The 23,604-nt window shown below is 55.0% G+C and overlaps 2 protein-coding genes across 7 annotated transcripts in view; one reads left to right on the top strand and one right to left on the bottom strand.

The window, feature by feature from the left end:
• Positions 1-20,565, top strand: part of KIAA1614 (KIAA1614 ortholog) — a 36,872-nt gene extending 16,307 nt beyond the window's left edge. For 4 of the 6 annotated variants that reach the window (XM_037825231.1, XM_037825228.1, XM_037825230.1 and 1 more), the window contains 7 exons: positions 1,661-1,804; positions 5,567-7,152; positions 9,070-9,226; positions 10,895-11,153; positions 13,871-13,998; positions 14,775-14,961; positions 19,424-20,565. In XM_037825231.1, the coding sequence (XP_037681159.1) occupies positions 1,661-1,804; positions 5,567-7,152; positions 9,070-9,226; positions 10,895-11,153; positions 13,871-13,998; positions 14,775-14,961; positions 19,424-19,510 (2,548 nt within the window). In that variant the 3' untranslated portion in view covers positions 19,511-20,565. Of the gene's footprint in view, positions 1-1,660; positions 1,805-5,566; positions 7,153-9,069; positions 9,227-9,429; positions 9,601-10,894; positions 11,154-12,804; positions 12,880-13,870; positions 13,999-14,774; positions 14,962-19,423 lie in introns of those variants that run through there. The other 2 variants (XM_037825232.1, XM_037825233.1) reach the window with 2 other exon arrangements.
• The window catches only part of STX6 (syntaxin 6), a 64,889-nt gene continuing 56,549 nt past the window's right edge, over positions 15,265-23,604 (bottom strand). Inside the window, exon 8 of the mRNA XM_037825235.1 lies at positions 15,265-15,664. Within this exon, the coding sequence (XP_037681163.1) occupies positions 15,645-15,664 (20 nt within the window). The 3' untranslated portion in view covers positions 15,265-15,644. The remainder of the gene's footprint in view (positions 15,665-23,604) is intronic.

Genomic DNA, 23,604 nt, shown 5'->3' with positions numbered 1-23,604 from the left:
TGTCAGTGGCGCTGCTCATTCGGGAAGCTGTGCAGAGAGGGGCCTCTCCTGCCACGGGAGGCTTCACCGGGCTGGCAAGCCTGGGGATTCACTTTCACAGTAAAGGCCTCCTTGTTCCAAAGCCATGCTGAGGCCCTGCCAGGGTTCATAGACACAGATGGTGCCTTTATTCTAGCAGTTCCTTTTTATTTCCCCTCCTCTGGCTCCAAAGCTGGGTAAGGTGCAAATAATGAGGGGGAAAAAAAAAACAAAAACCCAAAAAATGAAAAACCACAGTCTTCCCAAAGCTTGTCCAAGGATGCCCCAGGGAGGCATGTTTCACTTATGTCTCTGTCATGCAGGAGACCACCTGGTGCCTGCCCCTGTCAGGACAAGACCCCCTCTCCCAAGGTGGCACATGAGAGGGGTAAGGGTGGGGTAGGGTGGGCCACTGATTTGCGATCTAGGCCCAGCCGAGCCTCTATCTGCCTGAGTTCTCTTTCTCTGGACTCTCCCTGGTGAGGACAGCCCAGCTTATGTGACAGTGAGGGCAGGGGATGCTGAAGTCACATCACAGAGTGTGTCCAGCCCCAGCCACAAGCATCCTTGGCCTGTGCTGGGACCCTGGGAGGGGAGGGGACAGAGGGAGTGGGAGAGATGCAGGAGGATGTCATCTGCTTTGCTCTCAGTTGATGCTCGACCTTGAGCTGTGTGCCTTATGTTCCTCTCGCTCCGGAGCACCGTCATCTGTCAGGTGGAGAGAGCACCTGCCCTCCACCAGCCCGGCTGGAGAGAGCGAGCTCCGCGGAGAAAGCCGACTTGTCAGTGGGAGGCTGTGGGCTCCCATGACTGCTATAAGCTGGCGCGGGCTGCATGTCACCGTCTGGGAGACAGCTTTGAAAAAGGGCTGCTGTCATTTTCAGCAGCTCCAGACTGGCTAGGGAGGCAGCACATCTGGTAGGTGGTGAGGGTGGATAGACCCTTATTATTATGAAAATCGAGCCATTTGCTGACTTGGTTTGGGTCCAGCTTAATTTCTCTCAGCCCTGACTCTGTGAGCCCCAAGCTGATGCCTGACAGGTTTGGATCGGGACTAACACAAGAAGACACCAGGGTTTATAACAGTGTCATTTCCCCAAAGGACAAGAACTATGATGGGCGGAGCCCAGATTCCTTGTGTCTGCGGTGGGAGTGCAGGGTAGTGTGCACATGTGTGCTTGAGTGGGCGTGCGTGTGGGTGCAGACAGACAAGGAGAAGGTGAGGTGATGCGTGCAAAGGCCATCTGTCTGGGCACAGGCCCAGCCCGACCTCTCCAGGCCCTTTTCTCCCCCTTCCTCCAGGATAACTCCTGCTGTCTGCCAAGGAAGGAACAATGGAATAATCTGGAGACTTCGCTACCCCTGTCTAGATCCTCCTGGGGTCTCTGCTTCCAGTCCCTAAGCAGCTGCCCCAGGCCTGGCCATCTCCCCACCCCCACCCCAAGCTCAGGGCTCTTTCCCAGGTCCCCGGCCCCAGGCCTGATGCTGCAGCACCCTCTGTGTGGGAGCTGGAAGAGGAAGGCGGCACATGCAGGGCTTTTTCTGGCAGAGCTGGTGTTCAACACTGTTAAAGCCCCTTCTAATCCATGTTATTTTCTTCTAATCCCTCCCCTGTCTGCTCTGCCTGCGTGCTACCCTGCAGGACCTTTGGTCCCAAGCCGGAGCCCGTGCCAAGCCCCAGGCATGAGGAAGCCAAGCATCTGCTGCAGCATGCCCACGTGAAGGCCAGGACCCGGCCCCTCCGTGCCAGCCATGACATTGTGCCCACCATAGCCCAGGGAAGCCGGTGAGTACAGCTCAGACCCAGCTGGCCTGGGAGGGCTGTGGCGGGGAAGGGTGGGCAGGGAGAAGATGTGGGATCTAGCCAAAACGCTGCTGTTCGCTCTTCCCTTCTGCATGTTTTTTTTTTTTAATCCCATGTCAGGCACTCGCTTTAAAACATTAAGTTAGTCGGCACACATTTACTGGGGGCCGACTGAGTGTCAGGCATTGAGTTAGACGTTGGGGATACATAGGTAAATGAAACCTAATCTGAGCTCCCTGAGGGGATGGAGGCCACAGTCTCTAGGAGGAAAGACAGGCAAACCGATAATGGAATTCTGTGGACTATGGTGTAGTAGAGGAAAACTGTGCACACTCAGCAGGAAACTTGTAGTTCCTCCTGGGGAGGACATGTGAGGCTCTCCAGAGGAGGTGCCTTCTAAATTGGGACTTGAAGGAGATGTAGATACTTCCTGGGCAGATGAGGGAGGCAGGTGAGCATCCTAGGGGAACTGTGAGCAGAAACACTGCGCTCAGGATCTCCTGGGCTAGAGCACAAGGATGCACAGTGGGCATGATGTGACAGCTGGAGAGCTCTGTGGAGGCCAGTCGTGGAGGCCTCCAGGCCTGCTAACCAATTTGGATGTGTCCTCTAGAAGCTAGGGAGCCACTGCAAGATTTTAAATAGTGGGCGATGTGATCACATTTGCATTTCAGTAAAGCCTTTCAGGCTGCAGAGATGTGCTGGTTGCAGGAGCCAGGGGACAGTGGGGAGGCTGTGCCCCAGGCCTGGTGGGATGGGAGGTGCCTGACCAAGCAGGAGCAGAGATAGGAGATTCACAAGAGCCAGAAACAAGTAGGCTTACCAAGGTTAAAGCTCTGCTACATACTAGCCATGTGCTTTGGGAAGTCTCTGTGCCTCCATTTCCTCATCTGCAAAATGAGAACTATATAGTACCTGTCTTATAGGGTTGTTGTGAGGGTTATATGAATTCTACATAAACATTTAGTGAGTACTGTAGAATATTAACTCCTGCTATTAGTCGTTGAATTAACTGGATGTGGGAGGGATGAGAAGGGGAAGCAGCCAGAACTGAGCCTGGGATTCTGTTTGGATGTTTGGAGGGGCCTTAGCCAAGGGTGAAGCCTAGGCGCATGGCCAGCTTCCGAGAGGGATTGCCTGGGGCATCCATTGGAGCTGCTCATCAGGCAGTTGGATATGGGATCGATAGAGGAGGAGAAATGTCAGAGCTGCAGATTGATCCCTGATTTCATGGTGTTGGGGTCATGGGTGAGGGTGAGCTCACCCAGGGATGAAGAGACATGAGAGAGCAGGTTCAAGGACTCAAAGACCAGCTCATCACCTGCGTGACTGCTCACCTGGGTGACACACCCCACTCCCTTCATGGTGCCTGTCCTGTGTATGGTGTACCTTATAGAACCGCTTACACGAGGAGTTTCCCACCTGGGCCTGGGATGAGGTAGCCAGGCCCAAGCAGGACCCACCGCGTGGCGATAGAGGGAGTGAGGATTCTTTGTGCAACTGGACCACATGCTTTTTGATGGTGGCTGCTGAGCCTGCTCATTAGAAGCCCGGGACCTGTAAGGAACCATTGAGGTGACTCCATTGTGAGCAGAGGTACAGGCTGCCCTGGGCTGCAGCCCTCAAGAGAGAGCCCGAGAGACCCTAAATCCCAGCAAGGGATGTCGCACAGGCTACCATTATTTCCTTTTCCATGTTTTGTGCCTTGTCTCTCTCCCTCTGGCTGGTGGACACTAGTTGGAGATGGACATGGCTTATTTGAGGTGCCCTAACTATTATTCTCTGCATATATATGGGATCCAGAAGCCTTGAACTTCCAAGGAAGTTCTGCTTTCTACAGATACTGAGGCTGGGTTGAGTAGGCTCAAAAACAGCAAGACTATCTGCAAAACAGATTCTATTATGTAAATGACCCCAATCACTAACTTTAAAGTAGGTTGCCTTTTGCCTGGTTGTCTCCTGGCTATAGAAGTGTTGTCAAAATGCAAGGTGACCCACTTTAGCAGCTGCTGTGTCCAGAAAAGAATTACTATGACTTGCAGTGCTTGGTGAATCCTCAGAGGGTATAGCTGAAAAATCAACGCCAGATGGTTTGCTGCAGATGCTTCTAAAGGTTACGCTCTGTCAAGTCACCCCGGAGGGCCATGCTGTGTTAGATGCTGGAGGCCCCCCCAGCCCAGATGCATCCCTCCTTCCAAAGAGCAGCTTAGTGAAAGATGATGGAAGTCTGGGGGCAGGCAGAGCAGTCTCCAGAAGCTTTTCTTTGTCCTAGGTCTGGCTGGAGGTGTCTGGGACAAACCTGAACAGACAGGACTTTTCCAAGAGGTGAAGAGGTGGTTAGTAATAGCTGCATTTTCTAGAAGCAAATCAAACAGTAATTGAGAAGCTCCTGAAAGCACACGCTCTTGCCATTTGGGGGAATAGGCACACCTGGGTTGGTGATCCTAATCCTTGGGATGAGGGCAGCAAGATGGCAGGGCCTGGGAGAGTGACACCAAAAGTTCTCTTGTCCTGTGGCAGACAGTAGCCATGTGAAGACTCTGTGGAGCTTGCTTATCTTGGACTGAGTGTTTAGGTCGGCATTCTTGTAGAAAGCAGGACTCGAGAAAGGAGACTCCCCAGGAAGGCCATACAATTCCCGGACTAGAGCAGAGGCTCTGAGCTGAGACCGAAACCTCTCCGAAAGGGCTAACTGTTGAGTCACACCGGCTGTGGCCTCCTCTTGATAAGCTTGGCAGGCGTGGGCTCTGCTGGCTGCTTCAGTGCCTTTCTCCCTCTGCATTTGTCTCCAGAATCCTCACCCTACCTTCAGGCACTGTTCTCAGCACTGCTGAGGTGGGCAGGGAGCCTCTGGGTTGAATAATTGGGTAGAAGATACCTTAGGTGATTAATAATAGGCTCAAGCTCCCTTTCATTTCTTCTTTTAGGAAAAAGAAACGTTTATTTCTATCTTTGAAGTGAATTTCAGGGATGACTTAACTTACCATCTTGTATGTAAAAGTCACTGATGCGGCTGAAGGGACTGGAACCACCTTATTAGATTGGGAATGTCCCGCCCTTAAAGCTGGGCCCCGAAAGTGCAGCCCACATCCTGTCAGCAGGGCAGGGTTTCACCCGCTGGGGCCTCATAGCGGGTGTTGTGTCTGAGCTCTACAGAAACTCCGAGTGGGCACTTCCTGCCTTGGGTGGGGGTGTCCAGTCTGGGTGGCTGGGGTGGAGCTTGGTGGGGTGCTTGCCGTTTCTGGGGTTGAGGTGATGATGTGTCTCTGGCTAGGTACTGGAAACCCCAGGAAGAAATTCTGGGAGCAAGAATGCCTAGAAATCCTGACTTGGAGACTTAAAATGCACTCTTCCCATAAAACTTGGAGCAAATACATTATTTCCACAAAATCTCTTGTGGTCTTCTGTGATGCCAGATGGTCAGACCCCCTTCCTCTCCCTAAACATCCACTCACACACATATGCCCTTTGTGTCTTTGGTACCTTCCTTCTGTGCAATCCTGAGTTGAATGATGTTTCCTCTTAACTCCAGCTGAGCCAACACGAGAGGGAAAGCCACAAGTAAAGAAGGCAGCTGTCAGCTCCCTGACTCCCTCCCAGCCTGTGGGGGTAACCGTGTGGGTTGTAGTTATGCCGGAGCATGTGGGAGACAACCCCAGAGTGGAAGGGGCAGGTGGTGCCTGGGAGGGGTCTGTGCCTTCCTCGCCATCCTTCTGCCTGTGACTCCTCCTTTCTCTTCATCAGAGATGGCCGGAGGAGCCCCACCGTGGACCCGAGGATGGCCCTTGCCTGCAGAGACAGCCCCCAGAACGGGAACATGAGTGACTCCTCCAGCGGAGAGTCCAGCAGTGGGCAGTGTCCGAAGCGCAGTGCCTCCCCTTCCCACGTCCGCTTCGAGGATGAGTCTGCCTGCGATGCCGAGTTCCGCTACCTGGAGCGGCTACAGCAGCGCCAGCGCCAGGTGCTGAGCTTGGCGCTGCCGACCGGGGACCAGGGCCCCCTGCGCTCTAAGCCAGACCTCGCCGACTACATCAGCGGGGGCGTCCGGCGCAGGGATGCTGGGGAAGGGGCCCTCCACAGGCTCGTGGGCAGGCTGGACTGGAGGGGCCTCCCGGCCTCACCACCCACGCCCGCTGGCAGCAGCGAGAAGTGCCGAGCCTGCAGCAGGTGTACAGAAGGCTGCCGGCCTGCGGAGGGGAAGGTGCCCCCAGACCCGACGGGTCTCCAGGAGCTGGAAGCCGCCTGCGGGGTGGAGGGGGTGCTGGCGGAGCCCTGTAGCTCCGGGGGCCTGAGCTCTCCCCTCAGTCTCCTCCCTCCCGAGCAAAGACCCCGCCAAGCAGAATGGGTCAGGGAAACATACACCGGAGATAGCGTGCGCCTGGAGGAGGCGGACTCAGCCCTCGACAGCACTGACACCTCGGATAGCTGCAGAACCGACAGTGAGGAGGCTGGGGCCTCGCAGCCCAGCAGGGCACGGGGCCGACCCCGCAGCGGCAGCCCCTGGCTCCAGGGCTCCAGGTCTCGAGGAGGCCACAGGGGATCCAGGAAGACCCAAACAGAGCTGCCCCGGGGCCCTCAGACTGGGCATCCCCTGTCTGGGGTCAACCACCTGGAGGTGGGAGAGGAGGCAAAAGAAGACAGAGGACACACAAGGGAGGGGGCTTTTTTCCCAAGAGAAGATGCTGTTCCTAAGCCTCCTGCCCTGGAACCTAAGAGGGCTTCCCTGGGCTCCCAGCAGCAGCCTGGACCTGGGCTGGGAAATCACTGGGCACACCCAGCAGATCCCTGGGCTCCGTGCAGGACAGCCTGTGCCTGGACCCCTTTCATGAAGCTCAGACCATCGGGGCCAGGCAGGCAAGGGCAGGCTATAGGAAGCCCTGATTCTCCGGAAATTGCATCCACTTCCTCCCTGCAGCACAGCCACGCAGAATCCTCTGCCCCCCATCAAGCCCAGCTGCCAACTGCTTCACCGTCCCCTGCAGGCTGGGTGCCAACCCCTCCCTCTACAAGGAAAACCACCTCCCCTGTGCCTCGTAGGAAGGCAGCCCTGGCTCGGCCCTGCAGGGCAGGTGACCAGGGAGGCCCTGTGGACACTCCCCTGCCTCCTCCTACAAGTGAGGTTCCCAGGACCTGTGAGCTCACTTCCACACAGACCTCAGCCTGCAACCCCCAAATGAGGCACCGGCTGCTGTCCCTGTCCTCCAACAACTGCAACAACATCTCACCTCAGGGGCCACAGGACCCCTGGAGAGGAGCCACCCCTGAGGGCAGAGCGGAGAGGGGCCCCGGCAGCCAGGAGCCAGAGCCATCCCAGGAGAAGAGCAGGGACGGTAAGGGTTGCTGCTGGCTGGTATCCAGCTCCGCACCTAGGGCAGCCCTGGGGCGGGGGCACAGGCCAGTGTGGTGACACCTGGGCTTTCAGTCTTCACTTACCTTTCATCTTAGCAGTCAGATAACATAGGCCACAGTCCACTCCCAACAGCGTCTCGGAGCCCCTCGGAGCAGCCAAAGGTGTCGGGGAAGCTGGTGGAGCCCGCGGGCTGGTTGCAGGACACAACACCAGCCGGAGGGCAGACTGACCAGTTCCCCCTGGGGGAGGCAGAACTGTGGGGAGGTTGAGTTCCGTGGCTGTAGGAGGCCTGGGCTATAGGGAAATTTTACTCCCAACAGAGCAGGAAGAGGCGGCAGCTTCAGGATTTACTATTTGCTCAGAGCAGTACGTGGCCAGCGATTCCACGGCTGAGGCCCTTTGTCTTTAACACCTTCATTTCATTCATTCACCCATCCACTCTCCATTCAGCATGGAGTGAGCACCTCGTCTGTGCTCTCCTAGCGCTGTGGGGAATGAATGCATGGCTAACTCAGCAGGGGCCCTGCCCTGGGGGCCTCCGTGACCAGGCAGACGTGCCGTCCGGAGGACACAGTGACCGGCGGGGGGCTGGGGTTGCTCTCTGGTGCCTGAGCCCTCCCCTAGCCCCGGCCCCTGGGCTGCTGGTGGGTTAGGCCGTCACCTCCTTGCTCTTGCAAGGGTCCTCCGACTGAGGGCACACCTGGCCATCAGCTGCCTCAGGCTCTGCTCCCTAATGCTGTGAACGGAGGGCACCAACTCGGCCACTCACTTGAGGCCGAGATGACCAGATGACACATGTGTGGCCCACGCATGCTTTTTTAAGGTGTCTGCAGCTCTGGGACTGGGATGGCTGGAGAGGGATCCCAGGCTTGGAAACAGTGGGGGAGGAGAGGGCAGAGAGATGACAGATCAAAATGACCTCACTGAGGAGGAGAGTGCCAATTCCCCAGACCCCCAGTTGAGGGCAGTGTGCGGGCCATCTCCTCCACACCACACAGGGACAAGCACTTTCCACCTTGCTCTCTTGCTGACGCAGACCCTGCACCCTGAGGGAACAGGCCCTGCCCGCCTGAGATCCACCTCTCCGTGTCTGCTGGGGTGGGCCTGTCAGCTGGCTGCTGGCTCCCCTAACCACTTCCTGCAGGGCTTCCACTCTGAGCTCTGGTGAGCTCTGGGGCAGCCTGGACCCTCTCTTCCTGGAGGGCTGGAGTCTGTGTGCTGCAGGCATGGACCACGGAGGACGTAGCTTCTCTTCCCAGGCGGAGGGCTCAGCTTCTCTCACTACCTGTGAGGTTCTGGGAAACTCACTTAATCCCTCTGTATCCCAGTGTCCTCATCCATAAGTTGAGTATAACAATAGAACCTATATCCTAGGAATAAATGAAATAATCTCTGTGGAGGGTTTACTTTGCTACCCAGCATATATAGATGCTCCAAAATGGTGGGTATGGAAGCTGATAGAAATTACAATCAATAAAATTGTGTTTTTGTCCCAGGAGTACAAAATTTTCCTCTGCTCCCAACTACGTCTCTTGCTATAGAAGGGACAGGACTTACCACAATCAACCCCCTTCATTCAGCAAACCTGTATTAAGCATTGACTCTACCAGGGACTGTGCTGGGTGAGGGGGTTATGGCCGTAATAGGACCCAGGACCTGCCCGCAGATAGCTGACAGTCTAGAAGGCTCCCGACCCCCGACACTGAGGGAGGGTCCTCAGCCCTGATCTGTGAGGCCACCCCCCATCTTCTCAGGGTGCTTCCCCAGGTCTCACCAGCCTCTGCTACTCTTGGGGCTCCTGCTTCTTTTTGCCTTCCTTGCCAGGAATGCCCCCTTCCTCCCACCATGGCCTGGGGCGGGGGTCAGCCTGACAGGAGGGACACTGTGGTTATTTCAGGAAGACTCCAGGGCTCTCCCTGCTCAGCAGCTGTTGGCACCATCAGCAACACGGGCATCACCCTCTCCCTGGCCCCAGAGGAGCCAGAGTCCAGCCAGGAACCAGAAGGAGGCCTGCAGAGGACAGAGCTGAGTTCTGGAGGGTGCACACCGTCCCGGTGAGTGACAGGAGCAAGAGCCCTGGCCAGGGGAGGGGGAGGGAAGGAGATCCCCTCGAGTGGACACATGACTGACCTTACTGTCCTCCAATTCTTAGATTCCTTGACTTATGTCCAGGTCTGGGGCTCCTAACACTCCTTTCCAAATAATTTTTAGTCAAGAGTACTTGATTATTCATTCACTGAATGGTCTTGATCTCCAGGTGCTGTGCTAGACATTGGGGCACAGAAGACTGGACAGCCCAGCCCTCAGGGTGCCCCCAGATGGGGTTGTCGCCTGAGAGGACACACTCCTCGCTCTGTGCTTGGAAACCACCCCTGTTGCTGAGGAAAGCCCAGCATTCACATTTCCAGTCTGTCCTTCGGTCTTGAGGGTATGAGTCTTTGCCCTGGAGAGCTCCTTGGCCTGATGTCTAAGTCTGGGCGAGCCCAGTGCTCTGGCCGGGGTCTTCTCTTCTCCACCTAAACCCTATCCCTGGTGGCCTTCAGATCTCCTGGCTTCACATGCCACCGAGGGCCAAATCTCCACCTGCCTCTCCAGGAGCCCCCTAGAACTCCAGATTTGTACATTCGGTTTCCCCCGACATCTCTGGGGTGTCTGATAGACCTTCAGCTCAACTCAGACAAACTGAACCCTCCATTACCCCCAACAAATCGTTTCCCCCTTGTTCCAGTCCCAGCAAACACACCGCCATCCACACAGCACCCAATCCCCAAATCTGGGCATTGTCTTGTTTGCTCTCTTTCCTTCTCTCCTGCTCCATTCCATTGGCACATCCTCTCCACCTCCTGAATGCCCCATTGTCACCGTTTCTCCTGGACTAAGCCACATCACCTTTTGCTGTACAACTTGAGCAGCCTCCTACCTGCTCTCTGCCTTCCCACCTGCTCCCTACAATCCGTTCCCCACACGGTAGTGGAAGTTACCTTTTTTAAACCTTAATTAAATGATGTCACTCTCCTGCTTAGACCCTCTCCCCTAGTGGCTTTTCCTCTCACTAAGAACAGAATTTGAGCCTCTGCACCTCTGCTAGCCTGTCTGACCTCAGCTCCTCCCTCGATCCCCCTTTTTCATCGTGTCCAAGCCCCAGTGGCCTGGCCCTCTATGTTCTTGAACGTGCTGAGCCTCTTCCTGCCAGAGGGAACATCCCCACTGTTTCCCCGCCTGGAACACTACCTCCTGGGCTCTGCAGGACTGGACTGGCTCCTTCTTGTTATCCAGCTCTCAGTTTAAATATCATCTTCTCAGGAAGGCCACCAAGCCTAAAATAAACACCCGGTCACTCTCTACTTCACGCTCCTCAGTCGCTGATGGTTTGTCTCGTCTGTTCACTTGTCTGTTCTTTAGAAGGTCCTGAGTGTAAGGAACGTGTTTGTCTTGCTTAACATATACCTCAGTGCCTAGGAGAGGCTGGCACATAGGAGGACCTTAAGAAATATTGAATGAATGAATGAAGGACTGACTGAGTCATGATGATGGATTCCCTAAAAGCTCTCCAAGACAGAGGAAGTCCACTTGGCCGTTCTTCCTGCTGCCTGGTTGCTAGTTCCTCCATCAGGAGTTGGCACTGGCCCAGCTGGCGCCCACTGGACCCCAAGGTGCAGCCCTTCCTTGCCGCCCTCCTCAGGCCCTCCCCGGCCCGCCTCATTTCGACCCTTGTGTTCCAGAGCCTCACCAGGGGTCAGCGCAGGACCCAGCCCACCCTCAGCCGCCCCTTCGGAAAAGAACAGGAAAAGCAGCAGCAGCAGCACCTCCACCCTGAGGCTGAAAAGGTTCTTCTCTGCCCTGGGCCAAGGTACCCGGCCCAAGTTGGGCAAGTCCCACAGCTACAGTGTGGAGCAGCTGCAGCCCCCTGCGTCCGGCACGGCATCAAACACCAGCAGCCCCAAAGTGAAGAGATCCCCATCGCTACAATTCCTGCATCTGGTGAGTCCTAAGGGTTCCAGCCAAGGGTGTGTGAGGCCAGGGGTGGTGCAGCAACCTTTGGAATGGAAAGTTGGAGAAGCAAAGCACTGAGGATGGAGAAGCTACTGGCATCCCTACAGTTGATCCACGAGACTTGAGCACCCCGCACTTACGTTCCTCCACCCAGCACCCAGGGCTGGGTGCATCCTTAACTCTCCCTCCCCTTCTCCTCTGCCAAGTCCTGGGGTGTCTACCGCCTTTTCATTCTGTCTTGGTCACTTCGCACCTGGATTCCCTCAGCAGTCTCCTCGCTGGCCTCCAGAGTGGGCTTGGCCACATCCAGATCTGGCCCTACCACCCCCTTGATGACCATCTGTCACTTTGCATTTGCCAAAGGGCCCAGTGATGTGTCTGCTTTCCTCTCGGATCCTTCTCCTTCCAATGCTCTTGACTCCACTTATACTTGACTTCTGTACAGTTCTGTAATCAGGCTGACCTTGAAACTTTGCCTGAAATGTTTCTCCCACTGTCTCCAGCTGCTCACCCATCAGTACTTCCTGCCCCTCCAACAAACCGTCTCCAAACCTTCCTCGAGCTGAAGAAAGGGCCTCTGCTCTGAGTTCCCATCTCACCCTGTGCTTTCCTCCTTTGTGGAACTTGTCACACAGTATTTGAATTGATTTTTATCTGTCTCTCTCACTGGAGTGTCAGTTCTTCGAGGGAAGACCCCTTGATCTTTATATTCTCAACACTTAGTTACAGTGTACAGCACAGTGGCTGATGCAGTGTATGTACTCAATAGACTGACTGAATGAGTGAGTCAGGGCGGTTAGCCAAAGTCCTCCCTCCCCAAGGAGCATTAGCAAACCAACAGCTGTGCACTGACTCTCAACCAGGCCTCTAGGATCCTGTTCTAGGAGTTCAAAGGCTTTTTCCATGTTTTGTGTTTGTTCCTCTATCCACCCTCCCCACCACCACCACCACCATTCCCTGGGCAGAATGAAGCCAGGTAAGCTCCGTCTGGGGCACTGGAGCCTTTCACTGTTTGGGCTGCAGTAGCAGACAGAATGCACGTTGAATGAAAATCCCATTGGTTGTCTTGCATCAAGAGCAGGACTTTGTATGGATGCTCAATAAATATTTTTTGCATGAATTAATGGAAAGCAAAGAAACAGGGGCAAAGAGATCAGAAGCTGGGGAAAAAAGCAGGAGCAGGGATAAGTGCTCCGGGAATTCTCTTTTCTCTTGAAGTTGGACCTGTCCCATGTGTGTGAGAGCCATGGCCCCCAGATTTACTGCCGTCAGAGCGTCAATCTCTGTAAGCACCTCAGGGCAAAGATAGAAAGTCAGCTGACTAAGAAAGAGGAAGGGGGAGTCTAAGGAAGACTGAGCAATGGAAAGAAATTCTCAAGAACTGAAGAAAGAAGGGAATCTGTCCCACTCAGAAATATTTATATTCATCATATCTCAGGGGTGAAATGCTACCTGTTAGAATCTAGTGCTTGGTAAATGTTGGATGAGAGGGTGGTGGAGCTTCACTGGGTCTTGTTTTTGTTTTGCCCTCCTGAGTGGGCAGCCACCCTGTCCTCCAGGGGGCTGTGGCTCTTCCCGTTGGCCTTTGAACTGTATCTGGAAGGCTCTCCCCTTTGTTCCCTCTCTCCATTTTCTCTAGGAAACTCCTACTTGTCTTTCGGGTCTGAGTTAAGCATGACGTCTCCGGGGAAGCTCTCTTAAATGCTGATTCAAGGTCAGGCCCCCCCCTTAAGCTTCTTGATAATATGCCCAACTTTTCATTCAGAGCATGGATTCCAAATATAATAAATAATGTGTTCAGTCATTTGGTTTAAAAGCCTGCTTCTCCCTGCCCCTATCTCTACCACCCCAATCCCCACCTTCAGAATAGCTTCCACACTGGGCCTATTTCTAAAAGACAAATCTGATTAATCATGATTCTCATTACCATATTCAGTGGCCCTTTAGTGGGGCTTATAAAGTCCTTCCTGGGCTGGTCCCCTGGCTCCAGCCCATCTCCCATCACCTCTGCAGGCCACACTTATGCTCCAGAACACTCCAGGCTTTTTCTCCTCTCTCCATGTCTTTGCATGTGCTGTTTCTTCTATTGGAGAACTCGTGCTTCAAGACTTACTCAAGTGCCAGCTCTTCTAGTGTCCCCAAAGTCTCTCTCTGCTTCCCTAGGGTGTCGGCCATACTTTTAGTCTAATCCTTACAACATGCATCTAGGTCTTTCAGCTTATCTGTGCTCTTTACCATTCCCATCCTGGAGGGATTTTTATCTTATCCATCTTTTTATGCACAAGGTATTAAGGTACATGTTTAAATCACAATTTTTGAATGAAGGTGATACCAATGAATCACAAAATAACATTTAAGATTTTAACTCTAGAATTGAGTTCAATATTCTGTAATTAATTTGCTTTACTTTTCTGTTGAGGTTAACCTTAACATAAGAGTTTTCTATCACTTGAGATACTTACTATTATAGCAATAAGTTATTTCAGCTAAAATATTGAAGTTTCAGATTGCCTGGGTAGGTCTATCTCCTTGAGTAAGTTATATGATTCTTGTTGAGCACTTTGAAATCATGACAATAGCTTGTACCATTATTTTCTTGGAGGACCGTTACAACCCAGACTCCAGGTTCATGGTTGGGGCAAGTCATCTGTCAACTCCTTCCCAGGTAGTTTTTCTCACCTGCAATATTGAACCTTCCCCACCAGGTGTCACCCTCGAACCGACATCGGAAAGCTGCCTCCTTTCAGAACCTTCATTCTCTGCTGAGCAGCAGGGCGGACCGCTCCAGCCTCTACCTGGTAGGGGAGCCCGGGGACCACCGTGCAGCTGGCAGGTGAGAATGGACAAGTGGTGGCCGGAGGTCAGACTCAGAGAGGCCAATGGAGCTGCAAGCGGAATTCCTTTCAGCCTCAGCCAGCAGCCCTGAGTGGGGTTTCTTTAAGAGAAAGCAAGGCCCACTTTCTGACAGCAGATCAGATGGAGACGGAGGCCACTTGTGTGGAGAGACACAGGAGATTCTGAGCCTGACCCCAGTGCCCTTGCCCTGTGCAATTGCAGGTCTGCAGGGAGGTGGGGCTGCTGGAGTAAGTAGAATTGGCAGGTTTGGTTCCACTGTCCCTCTGATGTCTGATGATTTCTTGAAATCAGAATGTTGAGAGAGCTTCCTGGGTCCAGTTAAAGATCAGTTAAAGATTGCAAAGACTGGGACCCCCAAAAGAGGCCCTTGACCTGTGACCCTGCTTAGAGAAATCCTACCCTCTAGATTAGCTGCTCTTAACCAGGGCTCCGTAAACGGATGGATTTCAAGGTTTCCATTAACTCCTGGAAATTTAACATAAAATTTTAGCCTTCATCAGATTCTCATAGGGGTCTCTGCTCTTGGAGGAGCTTTCTGGTTCTGTGGCAGGCTCTGAGGAGCCTCAGGTCAGCTGTGAGAACCCATGGACCTTGGCCCTGGCCAGATTCTTTCTGCTGACAGAGATCAGTGGAGTCTAAACCTCCAGTGCTAGACCCTTAGGTTGAGAGGCCTTGGCTGCCTCTAAGCCAGGGAGGGGCTGGGCCCCAGCGCCCCGACCCTCTTTGCCCTCACTCATCTCCTGTCCCTTGCAGGCCCGCCAAAGCCCCGCCCCGGCGTGCCCTCAGCGTGGAGGACGTGGGGGCCCCCAGCCTGGCTCGCACAGTGGGCCGCGTGGTGGAGGTGTTCCCGGATGGCACCAGCCAGCTGCAGCTGCAGCGCTCCCCAGACAGCACCTTTGGCTTCTGTGTGGCATCCGGGAACGGCCCGCAGGGACCTCAGGTAAGCCCCCCTCCCCTCCTTGGGCCCCCGCAGCCCTGGGGACCTGTGCACACCTCAGGCAGTGCTTTCAGCCTGTCCTCAGTCCTCGGCTGAGCCCTGGACTCTGCATTCAGAGCCTCCCAGCAAAAGGACTGTCATTCTCCTCTCAGGGGCTTGTCTGAAGAGTTGGGAGCCACTGTGGAGGCTGTCCCAGTGCCCTTGTCCTATGCAGTCACAGCTCTGCAGGGTTGTGGGACTGCCAGAGCAGGGAGCGTTGGCAGGTTTGGTTCCCCTGTCTCTCTGATGTCTGATGAGATTGCAAAATCAGAATCGTGACGGCCATCTTTTCAGAGGAGAGCCAGAGGAAACTCTTTGTGCTTGTGGTTCTGGGGAATCTCTTTGATGTGGCTGATGTGTTTAAATGGCTCCTGTCCTCCAGCTGTCTGGCAGGTCTGGACGTGCGAACTGTGACTGCCTGTCTGTGCAGCCATCCCCTCCCCCGGGGTCAGCTCTTAAGGCTTACGTTCAGATGGGTCCTGGCCTCAGGCCCGCTGGGCTTGCTTCAGTAGTGGCAGGGCCGGTGAGCAGCTCTGGGACATTGTTCCTCAGTCCAGCTGGTAGGGAGGCGGATGGGGGCTGAGGGGAACGAGCTTTGCAGGGTGGAGTGGCTGCCCAGGCCTTGTCCAAGGGCTGTGGTCCAGACTTCATCTCAAGGCGAGGGACCCTGGAAGATATTTCCAGATAGATGAGTAGGGAGGGAAGCAGGTATGCTGGGAGGTGGGGAAGGAGGAAGAGAGAAAGGGAGGGACAGACAGACACATTCCCAGAGGCCTGCTCCGGGAGGAGCTCTGCAGGGGATGAGGGGTGCTTGGGCCTGTGCTTTGACCTACTTGGTCAAAGTCATTTAGCTTGTAAAAAAAAAAAAAAAATCTGCCTGCTGCCAAATTTGCAGATCTCAACATGAGTTCTATCAGTCACTGTTTCAAGAAATACATGCTGTTGTAGAAATGGGGGATACAGCAGTGAATGGAGCAGACGACATCTCTGACTTCATGAGCATACACGAGAGAGAGGGACTATATCTACAAAAATAACTTTTTATATATTATATATTCTATACTAAAAAGAAAATAAAAATAATAAAGGTAAAGCAGGGCCTGGCCCCAGAGAGTGGCAGTGTGTAGAGTGCTCTCGTGGATGGCATGGTCGGGGCAGCTTCTCTGAGGAGGCCTTGGAGCAGGGACCTGCATGGAGTGAGAGGAGCAGCGAGTGGATCTGGGGAAGAGCCTCCCAGCCAGGGGATGGCCAGTGCAGAGTTCCTGCGGGGTGGGAAGGAGGTTGGCCTCTTAGAAGAACTGCAGGGCGGTCTGGTTGGATAGAGCCGGGGGCAAGGGGACAGCAGGAGGAGCTAAGCTCTGAGCTGGGGAGGCAGAGGGGCTGGGCCCCGGCGAGGGCTGCCGACTCACAGAGCAGGACCCGAGCACTGCTGGGCTCCAGGCAGAGGACCGACATGCTCTGGTTTACATTTCTGACAGGGTCTCCGGCTGTGTTGGGAACAGACCGTAGTGGAGCAAAGGTGAAATGAGGGAGAGAGTTTTCAAGCTATTCCAGTAGTCCAGGAGAGAGATGATGGCGACATGGGCTGGGGATAGCTGTGAAGGTGGTAAGAAGTGGTTGGATTCTGGATGTGTTCTGAAGGTAGTTTTGACTCAGTTTGCTATTGGATAGGACTTGAGTGTGAGATAAAGAGAGGACAAATCTTTCCCCTTCTGGACCTGGGAAGGGTCATCATAAAGCACTCAGTGGGCTCCAGAATGAGATTCTTAACCTTCTGGGGATACCGTTTTCTGCTTCGCTTTTCCATTGGCTTCCTCTCTCCTTAGGTGAGTTGACATAGGCCCACTGGGAGGGGCAGTGTGAAGTCACAGAGTCACAGAACAAATCATGATTTGATCCCAGCACCTCTGCTGGTTGACTGTGTGACCTTGGGCAGGTTATGACCTTCTCTGAGCCTCAGTTCTCAAATCTATAAATTGAGGACAATAAAGCCAACCTGGAAGAGCCATAAGGAGCATCCGGTGAGATACATGTGAAAGTACCTAGTACTCTACTTCCCTTCTCTCTTCAGAAACAGAATGTGTATTTAGGGAGCAGAACCCCAGGTGGGGACCAGTGTGATCTGCATTCATCTGTCAATGTGAGATCATACACCCCACAGCATTGTACTCTGCCTCCTGAACCTCCAAAGTTTCTTTTGACCCCTTTGTAGGCCGTGGGAGTCCCCCCACCACCTGTCATGTACCCCGATGAGCAGGAGTCTGCCCTGGCCTGCTCTCTGGGATGCTCTCACCTGGGTAGTGAGAGCTCTCCCCTGTCACCCAGGTCATGCCCTGCTCCTCCTGCTGCTGCAGTTGGCCGCTGAATGCCTCTCAGGGATCCCCATGCACGCGGAATGCGAGTGGTGTTGGTGCCTCCTTGCCACAGGCTGTCCTCTGTCAACCAGGGGTCACTCCTCCTGGGCCACAGAGGGGCTGTGAGCTGGGCCAGTTTGCACTCCTTGCTAAAACTGTCAAGATGCTGGTGCTAATTTGCTGGCTGTCACGTCCAATTCTATATGAGCATGTGAGAACAGCAGGCTTTGCCTTCTGCTTCTAATTGGATACAACATAGAGATCACACATCCTTAACAAAGGCCATTTCCATCAGACAATAAATGCCTACAGTAGCAGTCTCTCTCATATTTTTGTCATGGCTTTTGGTTATGAAACCTACCCCAGAGTCACCCCAAAATGGCTGGAGTGACGCCTCTGTCTGGTCTCGCTTTGGCTGCATTCTTTTGGGTCTCATCATCGTCCTCCACCCATATCTTCTGCTGTACATGAGATGCCTCCAAGCTCACTCCCCGGGCCCTCCTTGACCTGCCCTCTCCCCACTCCACCGTCACCCAGACAGGGCAGGTGAGCAGGCAGATCATCCAGATAGAAGAGGTAAAAGACAGGTTCAGAGAAAAAGCCCTGTGCAGCCAAGATGCCAGACACACCTTGTCAGGTGGGAGGCAGAGCCTTGCAGAGAAGGCTCAGATTGGACAAAAGCCATTGGAAGGGAGAGCCACAGCTTAGACCAGGGAGAGGGGAGGTGTGCAAAGACTGGGTTCGCTAATACCTTCTGGGGCCTTGGAAGGAGGAGGGGATATCAATGCACTTTCAAACTCAAATTTCAGAGGGGAGGACTATAAAAAGCCTGACTTCTGTATGGTCAGAAGCGCACATTGGGGCTGGGTGGAGGCCAGCTAGATGGACCAGAGATGGAAGAACCACCAGGCAGACTTTCTGGCCCATTCTTAGGAACCTGATTCTAGGAAGAGGAAGTGGTGACAGTCATGCACGGGCAGTTGCTTAATGTTTCTCACTGGAGCCGGCCAAGCCTGGGCGGGAGAGCACTGAGGGTGTTTAAGGCTGCACTAAGCCGTCTCAGCAAATTCCCTGGTGGTGTCAGCTGCACCACGTTCGCACCCTGCAGTCCTCCAGCAAACACTGTGCTCAGACACCTGTATTCACTCAGCGGCCTGCGGGAGGCGCAGGTTCTGGCTTTCTCTGGAAGAGCCTCCTTTAATCTCTCAGGTGGAAGCAGCTTACAGGGCGGTTTGAACGTTTCCTAGGGGTGGTTTATGAGAGAGCGGCTCCTTCAGCTGGCCTCTCCTGCGCAGTGTGGCCACGACAGGCTGGGGGAACCCAGCTCTGATGTGGGTTCCTGGAGAGCTGGACCCAGGGAAATGAGCAGGGAAGGCTGAGAAGATGATACTGGTCAGGCAGGCCAGGACCTGGGGGTGGGGAGGAGGGTGCAGCTTTAAGTGTGTGTGAAGAGGACGGCTTTTAAGAATGTTAATTGGAATTTTGTTTTCCTGGGCTTTTGCCCAGATGCCTCTAAATCCCAAGTGAGGAACCATATGAGTAGGAGCAAGGCCAGGGCCAGTCCTGAGCAGACCTGTGAGGCAAACCACTTTTGCTGCTTCAGTGACGCCTTCCAACCACCCAGCTTTTAGGTCACCCCTGGGCTACTTGAGGGCAGCAACTCGCTATTATTTGCGAATCTCGCCTAGCACAGTGCCAGGCACCTAGTCGGTATTTTTTAAAAAAAATTATTTTCCTTTCTATTCTCCCAAAAAAAACTCATCTCACAGAAAGATGCTGATCCACAGTGAGGTATAAACTATTACGGGCTTAAAGCATTATTTGCAGTAGAGACATTTCCATTTTAAAAGAGGAGCTGGACAAAGGCCGTTATACATGGGGTGGGCACACTGTATCTTCTGCAGTTGTGGTTGTGAAGTGGAATAACGAGGGTGTGTGTGGACATTCCCTGGCTGAATGCCCCACCCCCTGCACACACATACACACACAGTGCCTACCTGGTCAGCATTCCATAGACATGCTTGTCTTTGCTTTGCATTGCAGTGGTTAAAGTCTCCTGTTTTCCTTTGCAGGCTTCTACGTGCAGGAGATGGCTGACGCAGGCACAGCCAAGCTGTATTCTGGGCTGCTGGGGGTGGGAGACGAGATCCTCGAGGTGAACGGGGCCAAAGTTGCAGGGCTGGGCTTGGCTCGCCTTAAGGAGCTCCTGGCCCACGCGCAGAGCTTGTCAGTGCGTGTGCTGAGGCAGAGGCCTGTGCCACGGTGACCCAGAGGGGCTCTTGCCCTCGCTGTCAGTGACTCGGAAGCTCTGAACCACCCCAGGGGAGCGGGCTGGGAAGGTGCTGCAGAGAGCTGCATTGTCGACCGAAAACACAGCTCTTTGGGCCTTGGCCGGGCTTCTGTAATCGACTATCTAGGGAGAGGCGAGCAGCCTGTTTGTATATTTTATTTAAGGCCACTAATTTATGCCGAACTGGGGGAAAGAACATATGGGTCTCTTTCCGTGTCCAAGGTGGTGTCCATGTCTTTCTTGAGGGTGGAGCGAGTCCTCCGGTTATCCCTGAGGGTCAGCCTCCCTGCTCTATCAAAAGCTCCCCGCTGCCTCCGGCCTTCCAGAACAAAAGTGCTTGGCCTTGCTGGCCTCGATCCTTCTCTTTTTCCATCTCCATCCTCCCCTCTCCCATTCACCATCTTCCCTCTTTATCCAGAAGTGGGCAGAGTGTTCTGGAGTAAGGGCCTTACAGCCATGGACCCTGCATCCCAAACCCCACATTGGAACATGTGGCCTGACAGGATCTCTCTGCCACATCTGGGTGATGTTATTCGGTAGCCAGAATATGAAAAATTTCTGGGAAATCTTGATGATATATAAGGTTACAGGGGAAAAAATGAATCTGAGACCAATTTCGGGGAAGTGGAGCAGTGGTTGCCACGATCCAGTCCTCCTGCCCCCTCCCCAGGTGGAAGCTGGCCTGGGAGGGCCTCTGGCTGAGCTCACTGATCAAGGTTCGGGACAAGGCTGCAGCTGGTGCCAAGCTGTCCCCCAGCCACATGCTGTCTGCCCAGACTCCCTGGCAGGCCATGGTGACACCACAGAGAGCAGCGGGTGTGGGGTCCCAACTCTGGCCCTCAATACTGCCCAGACGGTTGGGACACTGGGAGTGGATGGCCGTGTGTCAGGCATAAATTATTAAAAAAGCAAGGCTGAAGCTTCTCCCTGTCTGAGTTGCTAAATTCTGGACCTCTCACTCACTCGACCTCCACTGCTCCTGAGGCAGGAGCCTGGGAAGAGGGAGTGCAGGGCGAGGCAGGGCTGGGACCTGTGTGGCTGAGTTGGGCCGGCCAGAGGGGAAGGCTGAGGAGGCCCCTGGGTTAGGTTTACAGCCGTGTAGATGCAGACGCCTCCAGAGCGAGTCTCTGGAAGAGGTGCCCTGGGGGAGGTGAGTTTATGGGCAGGAGAGAACCAAGCTAGGGGGCCTGGCCTGGGTGCAACTGAAGGGTGGCGGAGGCAGCCCCAGGGCTGTTTTAGGATTTGGTGGGGCACAGGCTGAGGTAAAATAAATAAATAAAAAATAAATAAAAATCAGCATTCAGTAAAATCTGGTAAAAGGTGTCATGGACAGCTTTCAGCAGGCAAGGAGGTCCCTGAAGGAAAGGCGGTGGGGGCTGGGGAGGGGGCCATGCCGCGGGGTATATGGGTGAGGGGGAGTGCTCTCTGGTTCCAGGGCCCTGTTGGCTGCAGCCACTTAAAGCCCCTCTTCCCATTACTGCCCCTGGATGCTCCCTGAGCTACAGCACAGCAGGATGGGAGGCTGGGGCAGACCTGGGGGAGGGCATGGAGGAGGGAGGCTCGGGTGGGTGATCAGGTGGGCTAGTGGAACGAGGGCTTGGGGCTTCGGGCGGTGAAGAGGGCACCAGGACACCTCAGAGGCCAACCTGCAGCCCCCCCAAAGTGTAGAAATGGCCCCAGAGTAGGAAACTACAGGTGTAGGGAAACCCCGGCAGCTCCTGTACCCCAGTTCTTGGCCTTGGGGTCATGAATCTCTGGAGAACTTCACAGTGAGAAAACTTTCTGGGGTTAAAGGTGCCTCTGCTTTCTCTGGCATGGATGACATTCCTTATGCACAGCCCCATTTGGAAGGAGATGGAAATGGGAGGGGCCCAGGCTGGGAGGGTGCAGAGAAAGTTCTCTTAAGGAGCATTGAGCACCTGCGCGGTGCTGGACCAGGCTCCTGACCCGTCATATTTAGTCCCTAAAATAATCCTGTGAGGAGGGTCCTGCTTACTGTTTTCATTTATACAGGTGGGGAATCCAGTTCCGTGACAGTGATGGCATTTGAGCCTGCCCCTTGGACTCTGGGGCCCATTCTTCTCACTGCATCCCCCCCTTTCCTAAAAACGGTTTGACAGAGGCAAGGGAAGGAGGCATCCAGGACAGTGGCAGCTCAGGGCTTCTGGACTGTGAATTAGACCAGCCTTCCTCTACAAGGACCATGTACCTCTTCCACACTCCCCAGCTCCTCCTTGAGATAAACTGATACTGCAGCCTGAATTGTGTGGGTGGGAGGGGGCCTTGGTCCCCCCAGCTCGGCTCTGGCTGGGGAGTTACTGACCTGGAAGCTTGGTCCAGCTCGCATCACACTCTGATGCCTTACTCAGAGCCTTACTCCTTACTTAGAACATAGTTTATGAGTCATGAGGCAAGCCCTGGGCCAGACGGGAACTTCGGGACCTGAGAGAGACCCGACTTCGCCTTGGGGGCCACTGTCTAACCGGGAGACACAAGTTACCACAGGGCCTGGGTGAGCAGGAGGGCGGGAGGGAATGATCAGCTGGGGGCGGAGCAGGGAGAAGGCTTACCGGAGGGGGTGCGGCCCCGGCATGGTTTTGTAAAATGAGTAGGAATTTACAGGAAGGGTAAGGGAAAGGACTTAAGGCGCAGGAAATAAGTGGCATGTGCAACAGTGTGGGTTTTTCCTGTATCTAACGCATCTCCCTCCCACCGCATTTTAATGGTCTGTGTCCAGACCTCGGTTCACGGAAGGCATCTGACCTTGGCACTACATGCAACAGAAAGTGCTTTCTCTTGGCTCCAACTTTGGCCTCGGGCATGCCAATATCCTTATCATGACAGAGTGGCAATTTCGGAAGCCGGTCAACAAATGGATCATTTGCTTCCCCAGTGCTGCCAGAGGTGGCGGGCCCCGTGCTCCCGGAGCGGGCCTGGAGGAGACGGTCGCGCCGCCCTCTCAGCGGCGCGGGTTTTTACCCGTTTTTCTCAGGAACGCTGAGGCCGGAGGCGACAGCGCATCTCCTGGGCCGGGTGTCCCGGGAGGGAAGCCCGAGAGGCCCGGCCGGCGACCGGGAGGCGACAGCGCGCGGCAACCTCCCTTCCCGCCCTGTTCCCGGCCGCCGATGCCCCGCACCCCGCGGGGAGTCAAATGTTCTCCGACGCTCACGCCGCCTGCAGGTCGGGGCGGGCCGGGGGCGGCAGAATGTGCCCCCGGCGCTCGGGGCGCCTTCCCGTTCAGCCCGCCTCCCGGGAGGGCTCCCGCTCGGCGCGGGCAGGACACGGGCCCGCAGGGGCGCTCCCGCCCTTCCAGCCGTGGGCCGCACCCCACCCCCATCGTCGCCCGCACCGCCCCTTCCGGGGCTCCGCGGGGCGGGGACGGGGCACGGGGCGCGTTGCCCGGTCTCGAGGACGTCCGGGACTTTGTGCCAAGGCCACTTCCCGGCAGCAGGGGCTGGGCCGGGGGCACGAGCCCGAGGTTTGATGGTTTTCAATAGCCATTGAACAAACCGCTGCTCGCCGTGCCCGCGTACTTCGCTCGGCGCGGGAGACCCCGATGAAGACCCTGACTCCGCCCTCGAGGAATGCACAGTTGGGGAGAAGGGGAAATAGATTTTGGAGAACAGCATGGTGACCATGCTTTGCTAAAAGGTGGTGGCGGCGGCTTCCTGGAGGACGAGCTGGAGTTGGCGGACGGGATGGGAGGACAAATGAGGCAACCCAGGGCCCGGCACCCGGTGCGTGGGGCGTAGTGGGGAGTGGTGGGGGTGCGCAGGAAACGTGGGTACCGGGTGCGCGCAGTGTCCGAGGTCCTGGGCATGACAGAGGAACCGCAGGTACGGCTGGAAGTTTGGAAATCCAGGATGAACCTGGGAATCCGGGCCTGTGTCCTCGCTGTGCAGTCTCGGCCCTGTCCTGCCTGCTCTGCCAACATTCCAGAACTCTGCTGGGCACACCAAGGAC

The sequence above is a fragment of the Choloepus didactylus genome, chromosome 2 (genome assembly GCF_015220235.1).
Source record: "Choloepus didactylus isolate mChoDid1 chromosome 2, mChoDid1.pri, whole genome shotgun sequence".
Lineage (NCBI taxonomy): Eukaryota > Metazoa > Chordata > Mammalia > Pilosa > Megalonychidae > Choloepus > Choloepus didactylus.
Note: the sequence above shows the minus strand (reverse complement) of the source record. Positions and strands in the feature narration are given on the sequence as shown.